This window comes from Pieris rapae, chromosome 2 (assembly GCF_905147795.1).
Source record: "Pieris rapae chromosome 2, ilPieRapa1.1, whole genome shotgun sequence".
Lineage (NCBI taxonomy): Eukaryota > Metazoa > Arthropoda > Insecta > Lepidoptera > Pieridae > Pieris > Pieris rapae.
The window spans coordinates 11,159,997-11,182,484 of NC_059510.1; the positions used below are offsets into that span (position 1 = coordinate 11,159,997).

At 35.3% G+C, this 22,488-nt stretch overlaps 2 protein-coding genes across 2 annotated transcripts; one reads left to right on the top strand and one right to left on the bottom strand.

Annotated features, from left to right (window-relative positions):
* Positions 1 to 235: 235 nt before the first annotated feature.
* Positions 236 to 4,829, bottom strand: LOC110999825 (chymotrypsin-2-like). The gene is made up of 5 exons (XM_045631442.1): positions 4,738 to 4,829; positions 4,103 to 4,277; positions 2,530 to 2,776; positions 1,680 to 1,826; positions 236 to 478 (listed from the first exon to the last, which is right to left on the bottom strand). Exons 1-5 carry the CDS (start codon positions 4,784 to 4,786, stop codon positions 308 to 310), a joined length of 789 nt encoding a protein of 262 aa, XP_045487398.1. The 5' UTR covers positions 4,787 to 4,829; the 3' UTR covers positions 236 to 307.
* A 4,751-nt stretch (positions 4,830 to 9,580) lies between these two features.
* LOC123690088 (chymotrypsin-2-like) lies at positions 9,581 to 15,661 on the top strand. The gene is made up of 5 exons (XM_045632784.1): positions 9,581 to 9,629; positions 10,555 to 10,729; positions 11,008 to 11,257; positions 11,767 to 11,922; positions 15,488 to 15,661. The coding sequence occupies exons 1-5, from the start codon at positions 9,581 to 9,583 to the stop codon at positions 15,623 to 15,625; spliced, it is 768 nt and encodes a 255-aa protein (XP_045488740.1). The 3' UTR covers positions 15,626 to 15,661.
* Positions 15,662 to 22,488: the final 6,827 nt, after the last annotated feature.

Consider the following 22,488-nt stretch of genomic DNA (forward strand, 5'->3'; position numbering starts at 1 on the left):
ATTACTATTTTATTACTATTATCCTACATTCTATATATCAGATAATATAAAATATTCCATTTGCTTCCTTTCCGTACGCGTTAAGTGGTCGGTATTGTTATTCATTACCCGATTAACATTGGTGAAGGGAAATAAGGAATCCTGCTGTCTCAGATCTGCCACTTTATAACTTGATAATGACATGGTACTACTGCGAGTCAACGATCTGACTTCCTTTCAATTGAAAATAAATATATAATTTATACATAATCTAATTGCATATAACAATACATAGTACAATAATTTTATATGACATGTTACTTTTATACTATATAGACTTTGTCTTCTCATTTTCTTCATCATTTATATTGGCCTGAATCCATTCCAGGAAAGAGAAGACCCTAGTGTAGACATCAGGGTATCCTCTGGCACATGGCATGCCCCAGGAGACGATGCCAACGACCCGATTGTCTTCAACCAGAGGACCTCCAGAATCACCCTGAAAGATGTGGTCTGGATAGAACTTGCTTATTATAAGACACACAGAACAAGCACATGATTTCAGTGGAGTACACAAGTTTTATGTGCAAGATCAATTACGTTCTCTCAAAAGAGTTAACTCCTCTACCAGAAACTGGATTGAATTATCTCACTTAACGTATTAGGTGCTTTTTTTCTCGGATCCGAGTGGTGCAGAGTCATAGTTGCGGTGCCGTCCACTCGGATCCATGCGAGCGTCCCGATAATTTTTTAAACCATTGCCGTACCTACCTCTCGGATCCGAGTATTCGGCACTCAATATGCCGAACACTCTGATCGAATAAATTTTTTTTTTTTCATTAAAATAATAATATATTCTATTACTTAATGAAAATTCGCCAAAAAAAGTTTTGATGTCCGGCTATTACTTTGTATCCATTGTTTAAGCATTCAATGTGTTAATTACAATTTTATCAATTCCACATCAGAGCAAGACATGTGCGTCCAAATAGACTTGGGAAAATTGAAAAGGAAGGAGTGTCTATTGCTCCCTTATTCATAGAACATAAATCAGTTGCAATCCTTAAGGAATACTCTTTTAGTAGTAGGTCTAAAGTACTCTATCGTCTCTTTCTGTCAAATTGTGTTTACGCTGAGTTGAAAAAAGACAAGTTAATATTTTAGTTATAACGTTGGTGCAAAAGTTCAGGCGGAGTTCTTTTATAAATACATCAAGTTTACATAGAAGCACATACAAGTTTATGGTTGGTATATCGGGCGCGTGAAAACCTACTCAAACACACATGTCTTGCGCACCCTAAATACATATTATTGCGTGTGAGACAGATGTATGTAGTTGTACACTGGATGAATTCACAAGGCATTATTTATAATAAGTTATAAAATGGTTTTAAATTTTTACTTTTTAGGTTTATATTATGTTTTTAGTTCAGATTTCTATTGTATTAGTATTAAGTTACTATAAAAATAGGAAATAAAGAAATAAATCTCTATACAGGCTTAAACATACAATCTAATGTGAATTTAATAATCCTCTGTATACAATGAGAGCTGACAGGCGATTATACAAATTAGTTTCCAATCCCGAATTTATTGATGCGAGTAATATTCAGGGGAAGTTTCATACATATTTTAAAATTTACTTCTACTGGTATAGTAGTAATTTTATCTATGGTGTTTAAAAAAAAGATAATACTTACGTGACACGCTCCTTCTCCTGCTTTTGTAAGAGAGCAAATTTGCGAATCAAATACAGGATTAATCCCACTAAATAAGCTCTGGCATTCATCCACACTCAAGGCAGTCACATTAATCATTTGTAGAACATCGGGCAAATTACCGGGATACTGAAAATCATTGATTCATAATCAGGATACAGCCAATGTTTCTCGGAGACCATGTAAGGTTCTAATGGTAGTTTGGAGCGCATTCAATGCAAACAAATAAACATGAAATGTTTTCTCTTAAAATATAACCGAAGAGGAGATTCAAGAGACACGATTAACCGTCGAATAGACCGGGGACTCTTAGCAAAATATCAGATCAGAAAAATTCTGTCCATAAAAATTATCATTAAAGTATATGCAGTAATTAACTGTTTCTGTAAACGAATTAATATGTTCCCGGGTCAGGGGTCAAAACTAGCGAATTAATACTCGTAATATAATATCTGTGTTAGACAGAATCCGCTTCAACTCTTGAGTGTTAATTTCGACGATTTTAGTAATCGTCAATAAGTATCTTAAAACTACCATTACTCTACAATTCTTTATATTACGAATAATAAATCACAATTAAATTATGGCGCTACAGTGATCCTCAGAATTTTGTACCTGTTTCATGATCGTTTGTCAATTTAATAGGCAAGTAGATATTCAGCCTCCTGTGCCACCTGTGCATCGACTTGGGGTATTAACTCTAAAGCACGGTTCACCAGGTTCACGGTTCGAGCGAATGTTAAATGCGAACATAGAATGTCCATTAGTGCAAAGCCGGGGATCGAACCTACTTCCTCAGCGAAGAGAGTCGCACACGTGATGTTACACTTACTGATAATCTCCCCCATCCCGTCAAAAGTAGTTCTGTGTCAGCGTTTGTATTGAATTCCGGAAGTGATATTGGTTTTACTCTGTCACCGAACACGATATCTTTCGTGACCTTGACGAGGCTAATGTCGTTGAAAATCAAACCGCCATCATAACCTTCGTGGACAATAATTTTGTCCACCGAGTACTTCTCTCCACCATCGACAAGACTGTTTGTACCGACCACAACTTTCACGCTGCCAGTTGATGAACTGAAAATTAACGGGTTTCCTCAAAAATCAATTCAATACATATTTTAAGTAAGTTAATACAGTTTATATGTAGGTCATTTAGTTCTGTGTTTACAATCACGTTTATGTACTTGTAAATATGTACAGATATACATGTGTGCTATACACGTCGTATGTAGAAAGAATCACAATATTACTAGAGTATCTTGTTTTTTATTCTGTATACATAATATGTATTTATTCAACGTAAGTGACTTTAATTTTTTTTACTACATAAACCTTTTCGTATTTTAATTTTATTTATATTTATTTTATATTTATCACACCACTTTTGAAAATACGCCAAATTCTAGCAACGAACACTGCCATTAAAAACATGACTTCACACTTGAATAAAAGTCTCGCAACTCAACTCAACTAAAAAGTGGTAAGGAACAGCTAACGTAACAAATCTTTTATATTTTTAAAATATACATCGACTTCCCAATAAACATTTATTTACTTTGTCCTTGTTTCATACATTAATACACTTATTGTATTCTATTGAACTTTCACTTTCGCCTTCTAGCTGTGTCTAGTCAGTGAGTGACATAATTACGGAATTTGACTAGTTATAATTCCTAATCTATTTGTTCAAATTGAATGAAATATGAAGAATATTGTGTCTAAACATTCTTTGCGTGTGAACTAAAAATTCAGCCTTCACAACGGAGTTATATGGGGTTGAAAATAGCCGAAACTGCTTCGAAAAGGGGACGGCCGCGCCCCATTTATTGGGGGATTATCTATCTCATTTGTAGTATTTTATTTCCAATGTTTTCTCGCTCGGTTCTCACTCTGGTCGACTGATCGGTCGACCGGTCGGATCGGTCGATAATTTGGAGATGCATAATATCTTGTATAAATAGAATTTAGCGAGACTATCTATTGTAGTTCCTTGCTCGTCTACCCAGTGCGAACCTGGATTCGCCAGAAATCCGCTCTGCCAGCAGTGAACCCGCAACTGGCAAAACGAGTTCACGCTTTAATAGAACCAAACTCAAAACAATGATAGCGACAATAACGGGTCATTGTCTCCTTAATAAACATCTTTTTGTCCTAAGCGCGACGGACAGCTCCTTTGGGGAGAGGCTGGTTCAGCGCAGAGGAATCAGTCATCCACGTAGTCCTGGATTGCGAGGCTGTGGCTAAACAACGTGCAGAAATCCTCGGAGCAGTGAGGTCGGTCCGTGAAGCCTGTGACGTGCCCAGGAGACTACTGCACTTCTGGAACGAGCTAGGCTGGTTTAATTTGCCAGGACCTAGACCTACAGTAGATTAATATAATAACAAAAAAGGGAACTATACCCAACAGTACAGTGAGCAGCTGTCAAAATCCACCTTTCACTTAAAATGGAACCTCCACAAAAATGAGAGCCGTATATACTCCTCAACGAAACCTGATATGGTATTCCACCATTAGGCGCATCTTTACCTCCAACAATTCTTGTTATCTGTTCAGGATAAAAGCGGAGATTTGCACCTGTAAGTTAAAGCAGTATTAGTGCGTACATTTCAACTATTGATAACAATTATATAGAATATAAGATCCTGTTTCAACTGAGAGGCTTTTGTTTAGAGGCAGGACGCTCATCTGATGTTAAGTGATGCCGCATGGACACTGTCAATGCCAGGGCGGCTATTATACCTCGCAGACACTTGCCAATACTTCCCGTGTCATTGAACACACAGGCAAATTGCCTGTTTTGTCTTTAATTTTTATTCTAAATATCCCAGACTTCTTAAAGAAATGTCTAGCTAAGATTTTTATCATCGCTACACTGTGACGGAATAATTAGTTAAAGACTACAATAATTCTCTTTGTAGACCCACTGTTAGCTTCGTTATTTGTACTTGAACCTAATAATATCAAATTTTAAAATTTTGAAATGATTATTAATTAAAAATTAAGTTTTTTTCAATACACTCAAAATTAAACTTGCCTTGCACTGCACAAAACGCAAAAGATAAAATTAGTAGTTTTAGGAACATCGTAATAGTATTACAAAATGTATAATGATTATGACGATTTCATTAATTATTGACTTATATAGTGGTTATTTTGTTATCAATCGGGTCGACACTTGTTATAAACCAAAATGTCCCACTCAAGTTGGAGTGGTTAAACGACATATTATTATTAAACCCTTCTTAGTACATGATTCTTTCTGTTAAATATATTAACAAAATTTTGAGAATATATATTTGTCAAATCATCAATCAGTAAATTGTTGTCGGAAGGGAATATTAAAAATATATTATCTTAATAGTAAATTCTTAAAAACACCAATATTTTCCAAGTTCCTTTTGCCAAAACCAACCTAGGAGTTCAGGCACCTCTAGTTTTTCTTGATTTTAACGGATTCAACACAGCTTATCCGGAGCTTGATATATTCGGTAGTGGGTCGATCGGTTTAAGAGAAAGCCTTTTTCGACCCTAATTCGCTGTTTTGCTGATGACTTTTCTCTTTTTTCTGCTTTAAGTACCAAAATTTCCTGGTAAATTTATTGTGTGTTTGTCTTATCTTGTATATGTTTTTATTTGTATTGTTTACAAAACTTGTTTACATAAATTGTCATACATTTCAGATATATTTTATAAAATAATCAGTAGATTTCGCAATATGTTTAATATGTTTTGTAGACTTAATAAATAAATAATGTAAATAATTTGATTTCCAAGGGTTATAAATGGGTTGTTTATTTAAATTGCGTGAGAAAAGAATTAGTAATGATTACGTGTCGGTTAATTTTCTATTTTTTGTATTAAGACTCAAGAAGATTTTTTTGAATAAACCGCATTTGGTTGGTAATTTTACAGGTTACTAGACAATTAACAGAAAAACTTGCATGACACAAGTTCTTCCTACTTCTTCGAACTTCCTTATTCTTTTCACTTGAAACGACCAAGTTGTGACATATGCTATATATCAAACAAAGTACTAGGCATTACTTATTAGAGAAATAGAATCAAAAACCAAATTCGTTTATTCAGTTTAGATGCGTCTTATAAATCTTTGCTTTTAAATTAATTTATTATTCTTTATTACTCAAGATGTTATATGGAACATGGTGTAATGGTTGCAGCTCCTTACAAACATTGTGTAAAAAAAAATTGGCGATTAAAAAGAGTGGCGGAGTGTTTATTGCCAGTTGTTCTCTTCCGTTCTACGCCCTTGATTTGAGAACTGGCAGTAAATGTAAAATTAGATTCATTTAATATTTCTTTTTTTTTGACGTTCATAAGTATACATCATGTTACTTATATGAATAAATGATAACTTATATGAAAAAATTTTGACTTTGACTTTGGGCATGCTTTTGTATGCCAAAAACGTTTACAAAATTCGCGAAAGAGCAAGACTACGCCATGACAAGATGTTTCAAAACTTTATTATTAAACACAGCATGTACTTCAGGAAATTAACATTTATCACCTCCTCACAAAACCACTCTAGATCTATGCTAGTTATAAGCGTTGTGGAGTGACGTATGTAGACTATTGTCTGAAGGGTCAACTACTGCATAATCTGCCAATCGTAGTCACTTGAATAATTGTTATTGTGTGTACTAATCCAATGGAACAAAACGTGACCTAAATTAAGGATATACTTGAATGTTTCAAGAACCTTAGTTAAAATTGTGTTGATTAATTTTATTTATTTATTTATTTATTAGACATTATATTTAGACACCCAGTATAATATACTAACACTACAACAGCACTTGACCCGTATTGGATAATCAGCGTGTCCTGTGTCGCATCGGCCTCGACCAGCTGCTTCCATTATTTTCTAATGTTAGCTCCTCTTGTCCAAGTTATGCCTTCTATTCTCTTTATATCGTCTGCCCATCTTTTGCTCTGTCTTTCTCTTTTCCTTTTTCAATCACGTGGTTGCCATTCTGTTTTTATTTTTGTCCATTTCAACCTGCTTTTTCTCGTTATGTGCCCGGTCCAGCGCCATTTTAATTGCCTTATTTTCTTTATAATATCCTCTACTTTGATCGCTTATCGTTTCTTTTCTGCTCTTTTTCGATATCTCAGTGTTACACCCACCATGCTTCTTTCCGTTGCTCTTTAGCATGTTCTCAAGTCAATTACATATTAATTTTCTCCACCGTTCGGATTGGAAATCAACAGACAATTTCTCCATTGTACAGATTGGGTATCAACAGACCACTTCTCCATCGTACGGATCTATAACCAATAGACAACTCTCCACCGAAGGGACCATGGTTGCTTCTTCAGCAAAGACCTCCACGCGTCATAGAATATTAGATCAGAGATAAGTCCCCAGCAATCACGATTCGAAAGCTTTCCTGTGTTTGTGAACCACACCCGGTTGTAGAGTAATTAGAGACTTTAGTGGTTAAATTATTTAATTTAATCTCCTACTAATTTTATTTTATTTAATATACCCTTGATATAAATATACTTGAGTAATTTTTGTACCCGCCGTCAGGTGGCGGTAATAATATATGGTATCCAAGATCCTTTTTTTATATTTGATTTTCTTTATCGGATATAGATACGCGAGCGAGAGAGAAATTTGATAAATCTATTTTAGTATTCTCTCAATTGTAAAGTGAGAATGTATATACATTCTAACTTTACATACCACTTTGTGAAACCAGCTGCCGACTGAAGTATTTCCGAGCCGATTCGACTTAGGGTCCTTCTAGAAAAGAGCGTACCAATTCTTAAAAGGCCGGCAACGCACTCGCGAGCCCTCTGGCATTGAGAGTGTCCATGGGCGGCGGTATCACTTAACATCAGGTGAGCCTCCTGCCCATTTGCCCCCTGTTCTATAAAATACATAACCAGAGCCTGCTGCAGATAAAATATCAATCTTATGTTGGAAACTCTTCCGATTTGACCATCGCTGTTCAGTTGCCCGCCTGTCTTCTATAGATTACACTCCTGAGAATGCTGATTCCGTCATCTTCATTCAGTCAACCCTCGTCTAGAATCACGCTGAAGATTTACCCGTTCTTTGTTGACATTCCCAAATGCATTTGGATTCTCGTTTCTTGTAACAGCAAAGGAAATGCTTGCCCCCGAATCTCTCCAAAATACTAACTCTTTCCTTGCATAACTCCATTCAAGCGGCGTCTAAATAGGCCTCTCCTGTACAAGCGTGCCTTCCGATAGACATATAGATGAGATTGTGGCCAAACGTCCAATTATGTATAAAAAAATATTGAGCTAATAATCAGAATTGTATTTACTAGGCTAACGGGGCTCGTGGTAAATAGTATATTTATAAATTTTACCTATATTTAGTCGACTTCCATATTGCTATCTAAATAATTTATTGGAATTAATTGGTAATTACAATAGCTAATAAAAGTAACGATAACATTTTAATGTACTTCGTACAAATTTACAAGTCGATTAATATTTAATCACCCGAATTTTGCTCGCAGACATTATAATAAATTCTTATAGATAGTTTTGTATTATATAAGACAATAGCCACGGTTTAGTGGTTAACATCTTGGCGTCTTAAAAATGTATTTTGATAATGCGATTTTATCAAGGCAATTTCGAAGATTTATTATTTCTACCTGTGAAGGCTAAAAGTTCCCTTAAGTGAAAGAAGTGACCAGTCCATGAAATGTCTGATTGTCCCGAAAACTCAAACTCAAACTCAAATCTTTATTGCATTTCTTATGATAATATTTTACACGTGACACGTTATAATTCATAACAATAAGGACTAGGTTAGGCACAGCAATGAGGGCCTACTATATATGTAATGCAAGTACGGTTGCTTTGGCTTCACATTACCAAAAGGAAAATGTACTTAAAGCTATAAGCAAACTTAACTGTTATAATGAAATTGAAGTCTATCAGTCAGAGTTCTAAGAGGCCGATGTCGGTTCAGAACGTTTTGGTTTAAGAAGCAGATCCTTTTTGGATGCCGCTTCTGAATAATGTTATTTCAAATTAAATAATATAATCCTTTAAAAATTTTGAAATAATAACTTCTTAATTAAATGTTTCTTTACTGAAAATGTTTAGAAAATGAAAAACAATATATTTGCCAATATTTTTATTGTTTTTTGATCTCCATCTGTCTACACATCGTTACATTCGATATGTATGACATTTTCGCAAGCTTTCACCGCATCTTCAGGGCTCGTTAAACGAATACCTCGACTTTATAGTTCTTGGGAATAAATGATCATGATCTCTCATGACAACTGCTATAGTCAAATATTTACCAGTCCCTTGTGCGGAATGCGCTAAAACAATGTCGTGGTGAAGGAGGATCCTGCTTCGAGAACGGGTTATACCAAGTATAAAATAATATTAAATTGACACCTACCTTTGTTGTATTTATATAAACCACTTTAATTTTTTTTATCTGTAACCACTTCATTAAAACAAAATTTTCACTAACATTACAAAAATCTCAAACTATATCTTGTTAAGCTGTCCTATACTAATACAGAAAATATTCTTATGGTACAAAAATAGTATAAACATAAATGTGTTACGTAGGAATAATTTGGCAATACTGTTTTGATGTGAAAAGGAAGAGACTGGCTGCCCACAATACAGGAAATCCTAGTGTGGGGGCCAGTGCACTCTATCGAAATATTCCTGTATATTTTGTCTAATTAAGTTCTTTCTCTCTTTATTTCTTTCAAATAAGAGTCAGGTAAAGTAATGTTACATAGCAAGTGTTAAAGTTTTGCTTAAATATCGCTTTTTTATGTAAATGAATGTTATATTCTGAGTATAAATACACTTATTCTGTGTTATTTTATGGATTCATTATGAATAGCCTGTTTGTAGCATTTCTTTTTCTTGTACTGAGCAGCTGCGGTGAGTTCTATTTTTATTATAGAAAGATAGTGTGATTTAATCGCCCTCAATTGTTTAGTGAGCGGTGTGAAATATTTAGCATTTCCCTCCAAGTGACTGAACGTCGTTCGATATGTCAACGCCAAGTATTCCAATGCTGGCTGTGGCTTCAATGAGAGTGTTTTCGAAAAGAGTGTCTTTGTACTGGGCTTACTATTTAATGTTAAAAAACTATATTATGTTAACAGCCACTTTAAAACAGATTTTTTCCATTAAGTACTATGAAATCAACTAAATCTTTGCAATGTACCAGGCATTCTAGCAAGTAATTCTTGGTGATTTGTAAGTAATTAAATATTATCTTTGGGATAAATTGTAGTTGATTAATAGTACGACATGGGATTATTGTAGTTCTTTTCTCGATATAATAACAATATATACCTACTTTATATTTAGCGAAGACGACAGCGAAGGTTATTTGCGATACCAAAGGCAAGAACTAGTCTGTTGCACAGATCCCCGTTATCCAGGACGTTGCGCTTACTAAATGCTGTCTCCGATACTATCGACATATTTGTATGATCGCAGAGTGAATTCACAGTAGCGATATTGTGTTAATTATGTGTCTATTTTTTATGCACATTATTATATTTTTATTAAATATTTCTCCACATTGTCGTATTGGCATAGGCTGTAAAGATAATGTGTATGTTTGAAATAAATAAAATAAAATAAAAATTTTATTATATAGACAGCGCACACATATTACAATTCAGCTACTCTCTCAAATACATTGACGCATATTTTATGTTATTTACTATTTCTCTGTAAAATTGTCTTTGCACACAAAACCACGTATCACGGAATATTTAAACTAGCAATGGATGTACTATGTCACAAGAATATTTCTGCCAAAAATAATGTTATTATTAATATATTTAAACAGGAGATGCCAGGACTAAAATCAGCGGGCGGATAGTGGGTGGTGACGACGCTGCTGACGGCTTAGCGCCATATCAAATCTCACTTCAAACCGATTTGTTAGGTGATAATGTTCATATATGTGGAGGTTCCATTATAAGCGACCACTGGATTGTAACGGCAGCCCATTGTATTGACGAGTTAGTATATATTTGTGTTATCTTTAATATTTTTGATACGAATGCTATACATAACAAAGTTATATATATATGTAGTCGAGTGATATTTATCTAAAATATTTCTCTAAAAACAGACATTTGCTCTGAAATGTAGAAAATACCTAGGGTTATTTGTAAGTAAAATGAGGCCACTCTTGTTGGCAACTGTCGCCCGATATAAATTGCCTTCGCCTAAAACTTAAAATCGCTAATTTGTTTACGACAGTAAAACGAAGAATTATTAACATACCTATTTTCAGAGTTTCCTCTGAAAATTTGACAATAGTCGTAGGAACAAATTCACTTTCTCGTGACGGTCAACGTTATAAACTTGAAAAGTGCATCTCACATGAAAACTACTCAAGGGAAACCGTGAAAAATGATATAGGCTTATGTAAAGTGTCTACTAACATCACTTATGGAGAGAAAATTCAACCAATAAAATTGCCTTCGAGTGATGTTGAAGCCGGCAAAAAAGCTTTGCTTACGGGATGGGGATATACTGATTTCGTACGTATACTATTTTTAATACTGGAAGCGACATAACTTTCAAAATTTTATACATAATACAAATAAAAACTATAAACGTGTGCTGTTTAGGTATTTTTATATAAAATACTGATTGTCTTCGCTTCATTGCGTGGCAATCTAATCGCACTCTTTTAACTAAATTTATCTTTCTACTAATTTGTAAACAAAAAAAAACGTGACAAATAAGTAATTAAGATAAAGAAGACTAGAATTTAGTTTTATGATAGTTATGATTTTTAACGTCGACACATACGAAGTCGATACAACATGTATCACACAAAAATCTGTCAGCTGCTTGCCAATAAAGGAAACAAATGAAGGTTAGAAATTGAAGAGTGAAATGAGCGAATAATGCTAAGCGTAAAATGATAGACTGGTCCAAATCTAGTATAGAAAAATATATTCATATATTATTTTTTAGAAAGGCATATCCTTGCAATGAGGATAACAATTTTATAAGTTTAACTATAGACATTTAATTATAACAGGACACCAGGAGAGCTCCTGATAAACTTCAAAAAGCGATACTAAAAACTCAAACTCTAAAGCAATGCAATCGAAACTTGAAAGATTTTGAAACGATCCTACCAATTGATAAAAAGCAGGTCTGCGCATACGCTGGCAGGGGAACAGGAGGATGCTCAGTAAGTATATTATATAAAAAAACTAAGCTATAACGAATCTAGAAATAAAGATTGCTACAGCTTGCTATCTAGAAGCGGCATAAACGGAAAATGGATTTTCCGTTTATGCCGCTGCCGCTGCCTCAGATTACTATAGATAGTACGGCTGTTCCGTTTTGCTCCACTGTTAGGAATTTGGGCATTACTTTGGATACAACCCTGTCTTAACCCCTGAATAAATGAACTGAGCAGGAGGATTTTTTCTTCTTCTCACGCACTTAATATGTTACGCAATTTTTTGCTTTCTCAACTAAAATTTCTCTTGCTCACTCTCTTTTACTTTCTATTCTTGATTAGTTAGAGCGCTTACAAAATGTTTGCATCATATTCATTTTTGGATGCGTTGATTGCGTTCCTTAGACAACCTAATTCTTGAAACTCCTACTCATAAAACTGAATTCTATCACTCCTCCTTTACTGTGCAGAGTATCCTGCTATGGAATTCCCTACCAATCGATATTAGACGAGCTTGTATTTAAAAAGCATCTTTTTGATCATTTTCTTTGTACCTCGTAATTAGTTCTGCTATATATATTTATTTTTATAGGTTAACCTTTTTATTGGCTTTAAAATTTTTGACTATAATTATTTTTATTTATTATTATTACTATTTTTTCTTTGATTTTGTTTTATTATATTCAATTAGTTATAGTAACGCTTGTTTTAAGTTTTTAGTTTTTTTGTTTCTTTTGTTAATTGTTTTTTATTTTTTGTACTCTACCCTCTGATGGTGTTTCTTTAACGTTGTTTCTCATTAGGGTTGCCTGGAAGAAATCGCTTGTAAGCGATAAGGCCGCCATTTGCCTTATATCTTTTATAACTGTTTTTTTTTTCATTTTTTTTTTGTTATGTTTGATTTTGTATAAGGCAATAAAGGATAAATAAATAAATAACGGGCAGGAGGCTCACCAGATTTTAATTGATACAGCCGCCTATTGACACTCACATTATCAGGCTAGCAAGTGCGTGTCAAGAATTTGTACGCTCTTTTTTTGAAAGACCCTACGTCGCATTGGTTTGGAAATACTTCAGTTGGCAGATGGGTCCATATAGTAGTGGCGCGCGTAAACCTGCATTGAAAAATGCTCAGTAGTGTAACGGCGGATATCGAGGTGATACGGATGGTTGTTTGTATATTACCTTGTCGTCCGATAATAAAACTCATCTGCAGGTTTTGCACCAGGACCGAACATTTTCTCTAAACTCTCTCCATGATAAATGCGGTAGAAGATGCAGAGAGAATCCCCATTGCAAGCACACCAAGCTTTTTTTGGAGGCTGACTTAGCCTTCCTTTCCAGGTGACCGCTAAACTGAACGTCATTCGACATGTCAACAAAACAAAACAAAACAAAAATCATTTATTCATATAGGTAACACAATGTACACGTCTTATGAACGTCAAAAAAAAAAAATTATTTAATTATTCTAATTTTACATTTACTGCCAGTTCTCAAATCCAGTATTCTGATGGCAGCTGAGGTTTTGATGATAGTATCTTAGAAATGTGACAAAGGATTTTTTTTAGCGGAAATTGCTACTAGATTGAGGCTACCGCAGTCTAAGACTCCGTAATGAAGAGTTTAGAGTTAAGACACAAGTTTGTTGCGCACTCTTCGACAACAGCTCAAGAAATGCCCTGGCCAGTGTAAAAAGTATCCTCCCCGGTGCTATCGTCCGCATAGCAATGAATGTTGCTGAATATACAGGGTCCACGGTAGGACACAACCCTGTGGGACACCAGCATTCAAGGCTTTAAGGTCGCATAATCCGTCAATGACGACCTTGATGTCCTGGTCACCGAGAAATCTGGAAATCCAGTTGCATCTTGAAATGCAGTTGCAGTTGCATTTCTCGGAGAGCCTACAGGCTGGAAACTTTGAGCGCACTGTTCTATGCCACACCGAATCGAAGGTTTTCTATATGCCCAAACTTACCACCAGCTCCTCCTCCTTGGAATCAATTGCCTCTACCCACCTATGTGGTGTGTGTGTAAGATATACATGGAGGTCACCAGCTGAACGACCACGACGAAAGCCATACTTATAATTTTTGCTCGACCGGAGCCAACTTAGGAGCATAAGCACCCAGCACAATTGGGGGATGCCATCACTTATGACTGACCTGATGACATGACTTATGGATGTCTAAGGAAGATAAAGCTTTACGGATAGGACGTTGCCAGAATATATATCAATCAGCCCAGGCTTTAAATAATTCTCGCTTACGATGCAAGCCCGCCTTCTCGTCCAGACCAGGGCTGGGATCTACCGCCAACCAGCACCGCAGATAATGGAACAAAAACTTCCATGCCTTACAGGACCACCTCGCAGACAGAGTCAGCGACGGCATCTAGAGTACTCGACGAAAAGCCCTTGGGGTTCTCTTTTAAAGACCATCCCATCCAAATCTTCTGACTTATAGTTCACACGCGGCGACATCCGCGTACTGAGTGTTCCTGTGGTGCACCTTTCTGCTCTTTCATATTTCTTTTAGAGGGTGTGGATGATGGGCTCCGGGAATCCCTCTCGCCGCACGAAATGCGAGTACAAGAATTACTTCACGCGGGTCGTGTCTTCCCATTTGGCTGGAGCCCTATAGCAATTGCATGGCAATCCCATTCACCAGTGGGCGGTGGGGTCGTCAAGTCCCGGCGCCGGGTAAAGTATATTTCAGTAATGAAGAGATAAATAAAATAAAATAGGTTTGCAGTGATCGCCTTGTATAGAGTGGGTAGCGAACCGTCGGTCATATAACATACTGCAGAAACTTCAAATGCTTGGTATCACCTGTATGTTCTTATATCATCGTACTATCATCACAAGACGATTGAAGACGAGAAAATACCAGGGCAGTCGCATGCTGTTAGAACTATTAAAGCTGCTTCTACAAAAGCTAGAATTCATCGAAACAGCAATTTTGCTGTTAGGATATTTATCCTATCACGAGAAATGAAGATTACCGCTAGGACTCTGTCCTTTATTTCAATCTTTACAAATAAAGATTGAGTATCGATCAAAATGCCTTTTCTACGCTTATAAAAAGCACAGAAATAGCCTTTATACCGATAAAAAACATTTCACGATTGCAGAACATTATAATAACCCCACAAATAGTTTTAAAGAAGATACTCAAGTGGTCAATGAGTTTCAATATGGTCATCATCCTGTGTCAGTGATGGTTTGGTGGGGCATGTCTTATCAAGGAGTCACAATACTACATTTTAGGGAAAAAGGTATGAAAACTTCAGCCAAAGTATATCATGACATGACATGTCAACAGTCTTGGATCATGTTTTAAAAACCTCTCAGCAATTATGCACATATGAAATTATACCTATGAATTTTATTTTCATTTATTATAGATTTTTTTCTAGTCCTCACAATTATTGTTGTCACCTCTGGGCAAGACTTCCTAAGTAACAACTCCTTCCACTGGATATATGTTACAAATGCTTTCTGGCTATCCTTATAGATTTCTACCTTATAATTTTATGTAAGTACTTAGAGTGACTTTAACTGTTTACAGGGAGACTCGGGAGGTCCATTGGTAATTAACGGAACATTAATAGGAGTGGTTTCGTTTGGAGTACCATGCGGTGAAGGTTATGATGATGTTTTCACAAATGTATACGCTTACGTAGACTGGATACATGGGAAAATGTAAAACTGTCAAATCTGCGGAGTATTAATTTTAAAGTTGTTTTTAGTTTTATTTAACTTTGTTAATTAGTGTAAGTATAAAATTAAAACGGCGCCATGCAGTCTGAGTGGCTAAAGAGAAATCGTGGGAAAATCTTCTATTAGCTTCGGAGCTAGCTCCATTGAGGCGGCCATAGAAGCTAGTGATGACTAAGCTGCACTCTTAGCCTCTGCCCTCGCCTGCACTACCACTCTAGAGCCGGTGTTCTTAGATACAGTAGTCCTAGCGTTGTTCCCGGCTAACAGTTCTTAACGAGGGGCAATCTCTTATCAACTTGTTCAGGTCTTACAGATGGGAGGGAGGCAGGCATCCCCCTTTTGTCACAAGTAAGGTTTTGCAGATAACACAACGCAACAGTCTTTAGAGGCTTGAACGTTGCTCCCTAACCGTCACCTTCCGATTGAAACTGTTGCTTCCCCGTCAAAGTGAAAGCTATGGGGGAGGCTGAGTGACGGCCCGTTCAACACTTTCAAAACGTTCTGTGAGGCCGTCGTAACACTTAACTTATTATATATGTTGCCTTTAGAGAAATCTTTTGTTGCAGCACAACAAATCAAAGTCAAGTTGATAATAAACATACATAAATAAAAACAAGATAATATCTAAGTTGAAATTACATACTCGTACATTTGACAAAAACATATTAATTATCTATAGTTTTTCTGTTTGAATTTATATTAATGTTTAAAAAACTCGATTGTTTAGACTTGATCTTTGTTACTTGTTAAGGAAATATTATATAAATGTTGGTTTTGTAATTGCGCGGGCATCAAAAATCGAAGTGCGCAAGGACGTAAGAGCATCATATTGCAGATGAGAAATGCTCTTGTTGATCACAATTTGAAATTGTGAACTTGGTGGAACTGAACTGAACGGATCATCCTTGTTTATCGCAAACAATTGGAAATTGTGAAATCAAATGACGCACATAGTTGCGTTGATACTACACGTACCAAAAATAACTGTCCTGAAAAAAAAATCCGAACTTGAGTTATATTACCCAACTTAAGTGTCAAAGGAATGTAAACAATAAAGCCAACATTAGCCCTTTAGTTTTTATCACACTTTCTTATCTGGTACTCTTGACAAAGCGGTCGTGATCACTATGTGGTAGGTAATAGAAGAGACAGATGTGATGCGCTTCACGACGTTCCGTCATTGTTGCCTGTTAGAGGTCATCCTGCTTCACTGGTTCAGTGATCCTCCTACAGCAGACTTTATCTGATCAGTCCAACACGGGGGTGACCTGCCGCGCGATCCAGTGCCGTCCACCTTCCCCTGGGCGACAAGGCGTTCTATGGACTGATCAACACGCCGAGATACGTGACCCAAGAAGTAAGGATACGAGATTGTACTGTTGAAAACAGACGCTGCTTAATACCGAGTTCTTATCGAGACGGTTAACGAAACTCGGTCCACGAAACCCCAAGCATTTCCTCCAGAACCACATCGCATGTTCCACGTTTTAACATAAGTTTAATTTAGATTTATGAACTCTTAGATAAGCCAAGTTTGTTTTTTTTTCGCCTCGCAACCACTCTACCCAAATGTTTGTGTTAGTTTGCTAATATTTTAATTCATTAAAATCACTTGTTATGGAGTTTCAAACAAAGAGTTTTATTTAAATACCGCACACGTACCGTTCACAAGCAGCAGCTTGTGAACCTTTTTCCGTTTCTTATGGTGTCGAAGGTAGTGGTAACTTCACTATCGTTTGGGACATGCATTTCAAATTGATTTGGTTTTATCCTCCTCACCTCTTGAATCGGTTTTTTGGCTGCAACACCAGATATTTTTAGCGTTCACGTCTTCTGCTATAATAATAATTGCTGTAAGGTTTCATGTATTCGCATCAGATGACTCGTGTACGGAGTTAGTTTATGGGGAACAGGTTCGAAGTAATAGGACACCAGAACGATTTCCAAATCCACGATATTGGTCGACAATTCAGGTATTTGAGTTATATCGATGCCGCTATCAAAGATACCACCGCCAACTTAGTAGTCTCTTCCTCATTACTTCAACAACAATCACAAGGCGACAACGGACGTCCAAAACCGACAGAGATAGCTATATATGGAGGAGGCTTTTACCCATAACCGGGTACCCAACTAAGAAAACAATTATATAATAAAAATTTTAAAATTAATTAAATAATTATATTTAATATTTCAACTCTATAACAAAAAATTAAGAAAACTAAATACTAACACAGCTATAGTAATGTTATTAAAGGTTGGCAATAAAAGGCTTTTGAAATTTGAAATAATGAAATATAGTTTTATTTCAAACGATATTTATTTTGATCAGAATTATTTTACATAATTCATTTAATTTTGCTCTGTATCCAATCGTAAAAACCATGGACTGAAGAAAATACATCGGGAAAATCTTTGGCGCAGGAAACTGACCAGGACGCAACTCCTATTTGAATATGTTTCTTCTTATCGTCCCGAATAATGAGTGGACCACCAGAATCACCCTGCATGAGAAATAATAACATTTAAAGATAACAATAATCCGGAGGCGTGTGTTTTATAGGTGTAGTAGATCATCAGTCATTTATTCTGCCAAAAATTACTGATCATTTTGAATCCCCTTACAATGTTTTTTTCATTTTGATAAAACCCGATTGTAACGTGAAACTATTATCTATTAAAAATGTTGTGCACAATATTTTGATTACTTACAAGGCATATATTATATTATACCTTTGTTGTTCGGGCGCTTAGCGCACAGTTGTCCGGCGTTTACGGGCACCAATTGCCAGTAAGTTGGCATTAATTGTTTGGTGCAGTGGTCGTTGCTTATAGTTTCGAACTCCAACATTTGAAGATTGTTTGGAAAAATTCCCTTCTCCTGTAATAATCATATAATCAACCAATGAATATCAAGGAGAGAATTTGGTGTTTCTTTATTTTTATAAACAATGGAATTAACGTTACGGTGTTCAAATAATGCCACATGTCCTGAATGCCGTTTTCTCAAGTCAATTCTTCTGGTGTAAACCGCTTCGTTACGTAACACGTTACGCCCCCAGAACGCACACATTTTTTTATTATTTTTTTATATGTGTTCCATGTATAACATTTTTGAAGAAACACAGCGTCTATCACTTCACGAGATTCCAGCGAAATCAGGGAAACTGATTGTACAGACATTTTGCTAGATTTCTTATTTATAAGAATAAGCGTGGCGATTTTGGGAAGTGGCGAAGTTTAAGGAATGACATATTTTGTCTTTGGCAAGTCAATATTGGGAATATTTTGTATGTCTGGAAAAATATAGATTTTTTTTTTAAATAATAGTAGCCGTAATAAAGACAAGATTTATGCACCAATCCCAAGGCTGCATAATTATTTCAGTATAAGTTTACAACAAAATCCCTAGTGAGGTACAAGTGTTGTCAATAAATAAATTTAAATCATACATTAAAGTAAAACTGCGTGCAAAGGCCTATTGTGATGTCAATGAATATTTAAATGATCACAGTGCTTGGTCGTACTTGAATTCTGGCTTGCGGTAATTTTAGTTGTTTCGACTATGTATTTGTGTGTTGTTCCCACGGGAACGTAAGTGGGTGCTCCTATTTTAGCATGCCTCCTGCTGATAGAGGACACATTTTTGTTTTTAATTTATCTAAAAGTTGACTTGTCGTGAATTATTATAATTAATTAATTAATCTAATTATTATTTAGATGTCATGTGGAACATGGTTTAATGGTCGCAGCTCCTTACAAACATTGTGTAAAACAAATAACTTGGCGAATACAAAGAGCGGCGGTGAGTTTATTGCTAGTTCTACCCTTCCGTTCTTCACCCTTGATTTGAGAACAGGCAGTAAATATAAAATTAGAAGCATTTATTGTATATTACTTTTTGATGTTCATAAACGCTCATTGCATGCATGCATACTCACATAGTTTTTTAATCCCCGACTAGCCAACAGAGATTTCTTTCCAATGGGTGCCATTTCTTTTAACAACTCAATGGGTTGAACCTTATCACTGTATTTGAATTTGCCTTCGATCTGTACGATGCCTATGTTATTCTTTAGAGTCTGTGTAGAAAACTTCTCATGAGGGATAAATTTCTTTATCTTGTATCGTTCGCCGCCTTTCTCGAACGTATATGTGCCAACGACTAATGATATATTTTTAAGGTTCCTAAAAGTTTTTTTAATCAATAAACTATCTAAGTATATATAGTAGTATTGCAAAATGGAGATACATTTTCCTTGGAGTCCTGTCCTAGCTTTGAAATTTATAATTTTCAACTAAAATATACAATCATACATGGAAATAATTAAGAAAAACGTAATTACTATTGGTGTTTAACAATATAGCTAAATATATTTGAATTGTTTGTTTGTTACTCAATGTTTTTTCATGCATTGTAGTCGTTGATGCTTTTACACACCAACGGGTTGCGATATTATGTCCTTTTGCTGCATGAGTAAGGGTATATAACCGCGAGTACAGGAAGGAAGGAATGAAGGAGACCTCCACTGCCTGCCATCGGTGCTGTTGCGGAGTGAAAACCTGGATGGAGAGGTTATCCCTAAGGTTATTTATCCTTTTAGGGCGTTGGGAGTGTTGGTTGGGCCTTTTAGCAGTCCTCCCACCAATAGGCCCAAGGCCCAAATTTAACTTATAGTGAGCGTTAACGTCGCCTCGGTTAAAGGAAACTTTTCGAGCAGATGGTTTCGGCATTTCCTATGGGAAGGAAGAAAATGGGTCTCTTAACAAAATGAAATGTAATGTTCTGTGACCAAATGAGCCAATTAATTTAATCTTAACGGCATAGACTGGATTGACTCCCTAAGAGGTGACACGCTAACATATAGAGAGGTTACATAATTATTCAGAAATTTTACTCAATCCTCCACCGAGAAATTGAACAGTGTGTGCCTAAAACTATCACTTTTGCTTCTAACAAGTCTGGTATTTTAAGTATCTCATACATATAATACGTGACAAACGATTAGCTCATTCTCGTTGGAAAGCAAAAAGAAACCCACGAGATTACGATGAATTATCTTTACTTCATGCAAGACAGAAGGCAGTACAAGAAAAATGTTTTAATTTATATATGCAAAAAATACAAACATCGTTAAAGAGAGATCCAAAGAAAATCTGGCCATGATTAAAATCCTTACGTATTAATAACACTGCATATACTACTAGATTGTAATTAGGCAGCAATACATATAATAATGAATCACGTGCGCACATGCACAGGTTTCAGTACTTTCTTTAGGAGCGTATTTCAACTAGCATCCCCTTCATACCATGAAATCCTTCAGATTAATACAGAAGTAACCGACAACATTATATGCAAACTTAACATAACCAAATCTGATATATTAAAGATACTTAATTCATTGAGTGGTATACAACCTATTTTCATTAAAGAATGTGCTCAAACTATTATAGAACCATTGTAAATTATAATAGATCTATCTGTGAACTGTGAAACTTAACCGTGTTTACGAACTACTTGCACTCGTTTACATTATCTTTGAGCAGCGATTCAGCGAGGGCGGGAGATGATTGGAGAGACTTAGTTGTCGAAATTGAAATGTCAAAAAAGTACTTATGAAAAAAAAAATCGCTATCTATTCGTTAGATTTGATTATAATGTTATCGACACATAGTTCGATATCTCGATTGCGATCTTTGACTCTTCCAGTTTCACTATCAATTTATATTAACCTTAATTTATTAATTATGTAATTAATTTAATATTATCTTCCAAGTCATTTTAGTTTTATATGTACTATTTTCAATCTTTTTTTTGATATATAAGGACTTGGCTGCGTAACAAACTTTTTTAAATAATTTAGAATAATTTCGAACATAGAGAGTAAATTCTTCATTATGATTGTATGACTTTTCAGCTTAAAGGTCATACAACCGTTGTCTACTTTTATAAATTCCCGCTGTCGCTCAATCACTAAACGATTAACACTGCGAATGAGAGACTTTCTTTAGGGTAAAGATGGTTTTGAACTCCTTATTAATACAATCTCTTAGATTAGATTTATGAGTTTTTAGAGATTTAGACTTGATTAGACTTCAAATTTTTGTTAACACTAATCAAAGAGCCTCCATGAATTGCCGGCAATCTGCATAACGAACTTGCAACTTGGTGCTGATCAAAGTTAAAGATGATTTGGCATTCTTTAAGCCAATGTTCGGTAATGCATAGGACATCAATTTTACCTGATTTTAAAAATAGCTCTTATTCTAATACTTTGCCCAACATACCTTGCATGTTTTGATGCATCAAGTTTAAACAGTTGTTGTTTAAACTTGAAGTAGTATTACATGTTTGTGTTGAACTGAGTTGTAAAAAATTATTGCTAGAGATCGCCTCTATTGTCACACTATCTAATTTAAATTATTATTTATTAATGAAGTGTTACTAAAAGTATCACTACATCCTTTTAATAAACGAAACAGCTCAATAGAAGCAGTTGTCTGAAAAGCTAAATGTTTAGCTTTAGTTGTAAATAAGATAGCATAGTAGCTATCTGTTGTAAATAATAATTAGGTAGGAACCTTTGTCAATAAATAATTATATTTAAATATACAATTTATGTCAATTAAAGTCACAATTTAATTGTATATTATTAGTTGTTAAACTATTGTGCAACAGCATGTTCAACTTATATCTAATTTTATTTTCCCTAGGTGCACCTTTGATGTAAGGAAATGTAAACAAGATAATATTCTTTACATTAAGTGATTTTAATTTGTCAATAAATTACAACAATTCATTTTGTCCTACATTTCCCCTTCTCCCAAAAAGCAATATTATGGTTG

What these genes read in the sequence shown, in the direction of transcription:
- LOC123690088 (XM_045632784.1), top strand. Translation starts at nt 9,581, where the DNA reads ATGAATAGCCTGTTTGTAGCATTTCTTTTTCTTGTACTGAGCAGCTGC. An exon ending in TCTTGTACTGAGCAGCTGCG is followed by an intron (nt 9,630 to 10,554) that starts GTGAGTTCTATT and finishes ATATTTAAACAG; the next exon opens with GAGATGCCAGGACTAAAATC. An exon ending in GATGGGGATATACTGATTTC is followed by an intron (nt 11,258 to 11,766) that starts GTACGTATACTA and finishes TAATTATAACAG; the next exon opens with GACACCAGGAGAGCTCCTGA.
- LOC110999825 (XM_045631442.1), bottom strand. Translation starts at nt 4,786, where the DNA reads ATGTTCCTAAAACTACTAATTTTATCTTTTGCGTTTTGTGCAGTGCAA. An exon ending in GCTGCTCACTGTACTGTTGG is followed by an intron (nt 2,777 to 4,102) that starts GTATAGTTCCCT and finishes GTTAATTTTCAG; the next exon opens with TTCATCAACTGGCAGCGTGA. An exon ending in CAGGAGAAGGAGCGTGTCAC is followed by an intron (nt 479 to 1,679) that starts GTAAGTATTATC and finishes CACATCTTTCAG; the next exon opens with GGTGATTCTGGAGGTCCTCT.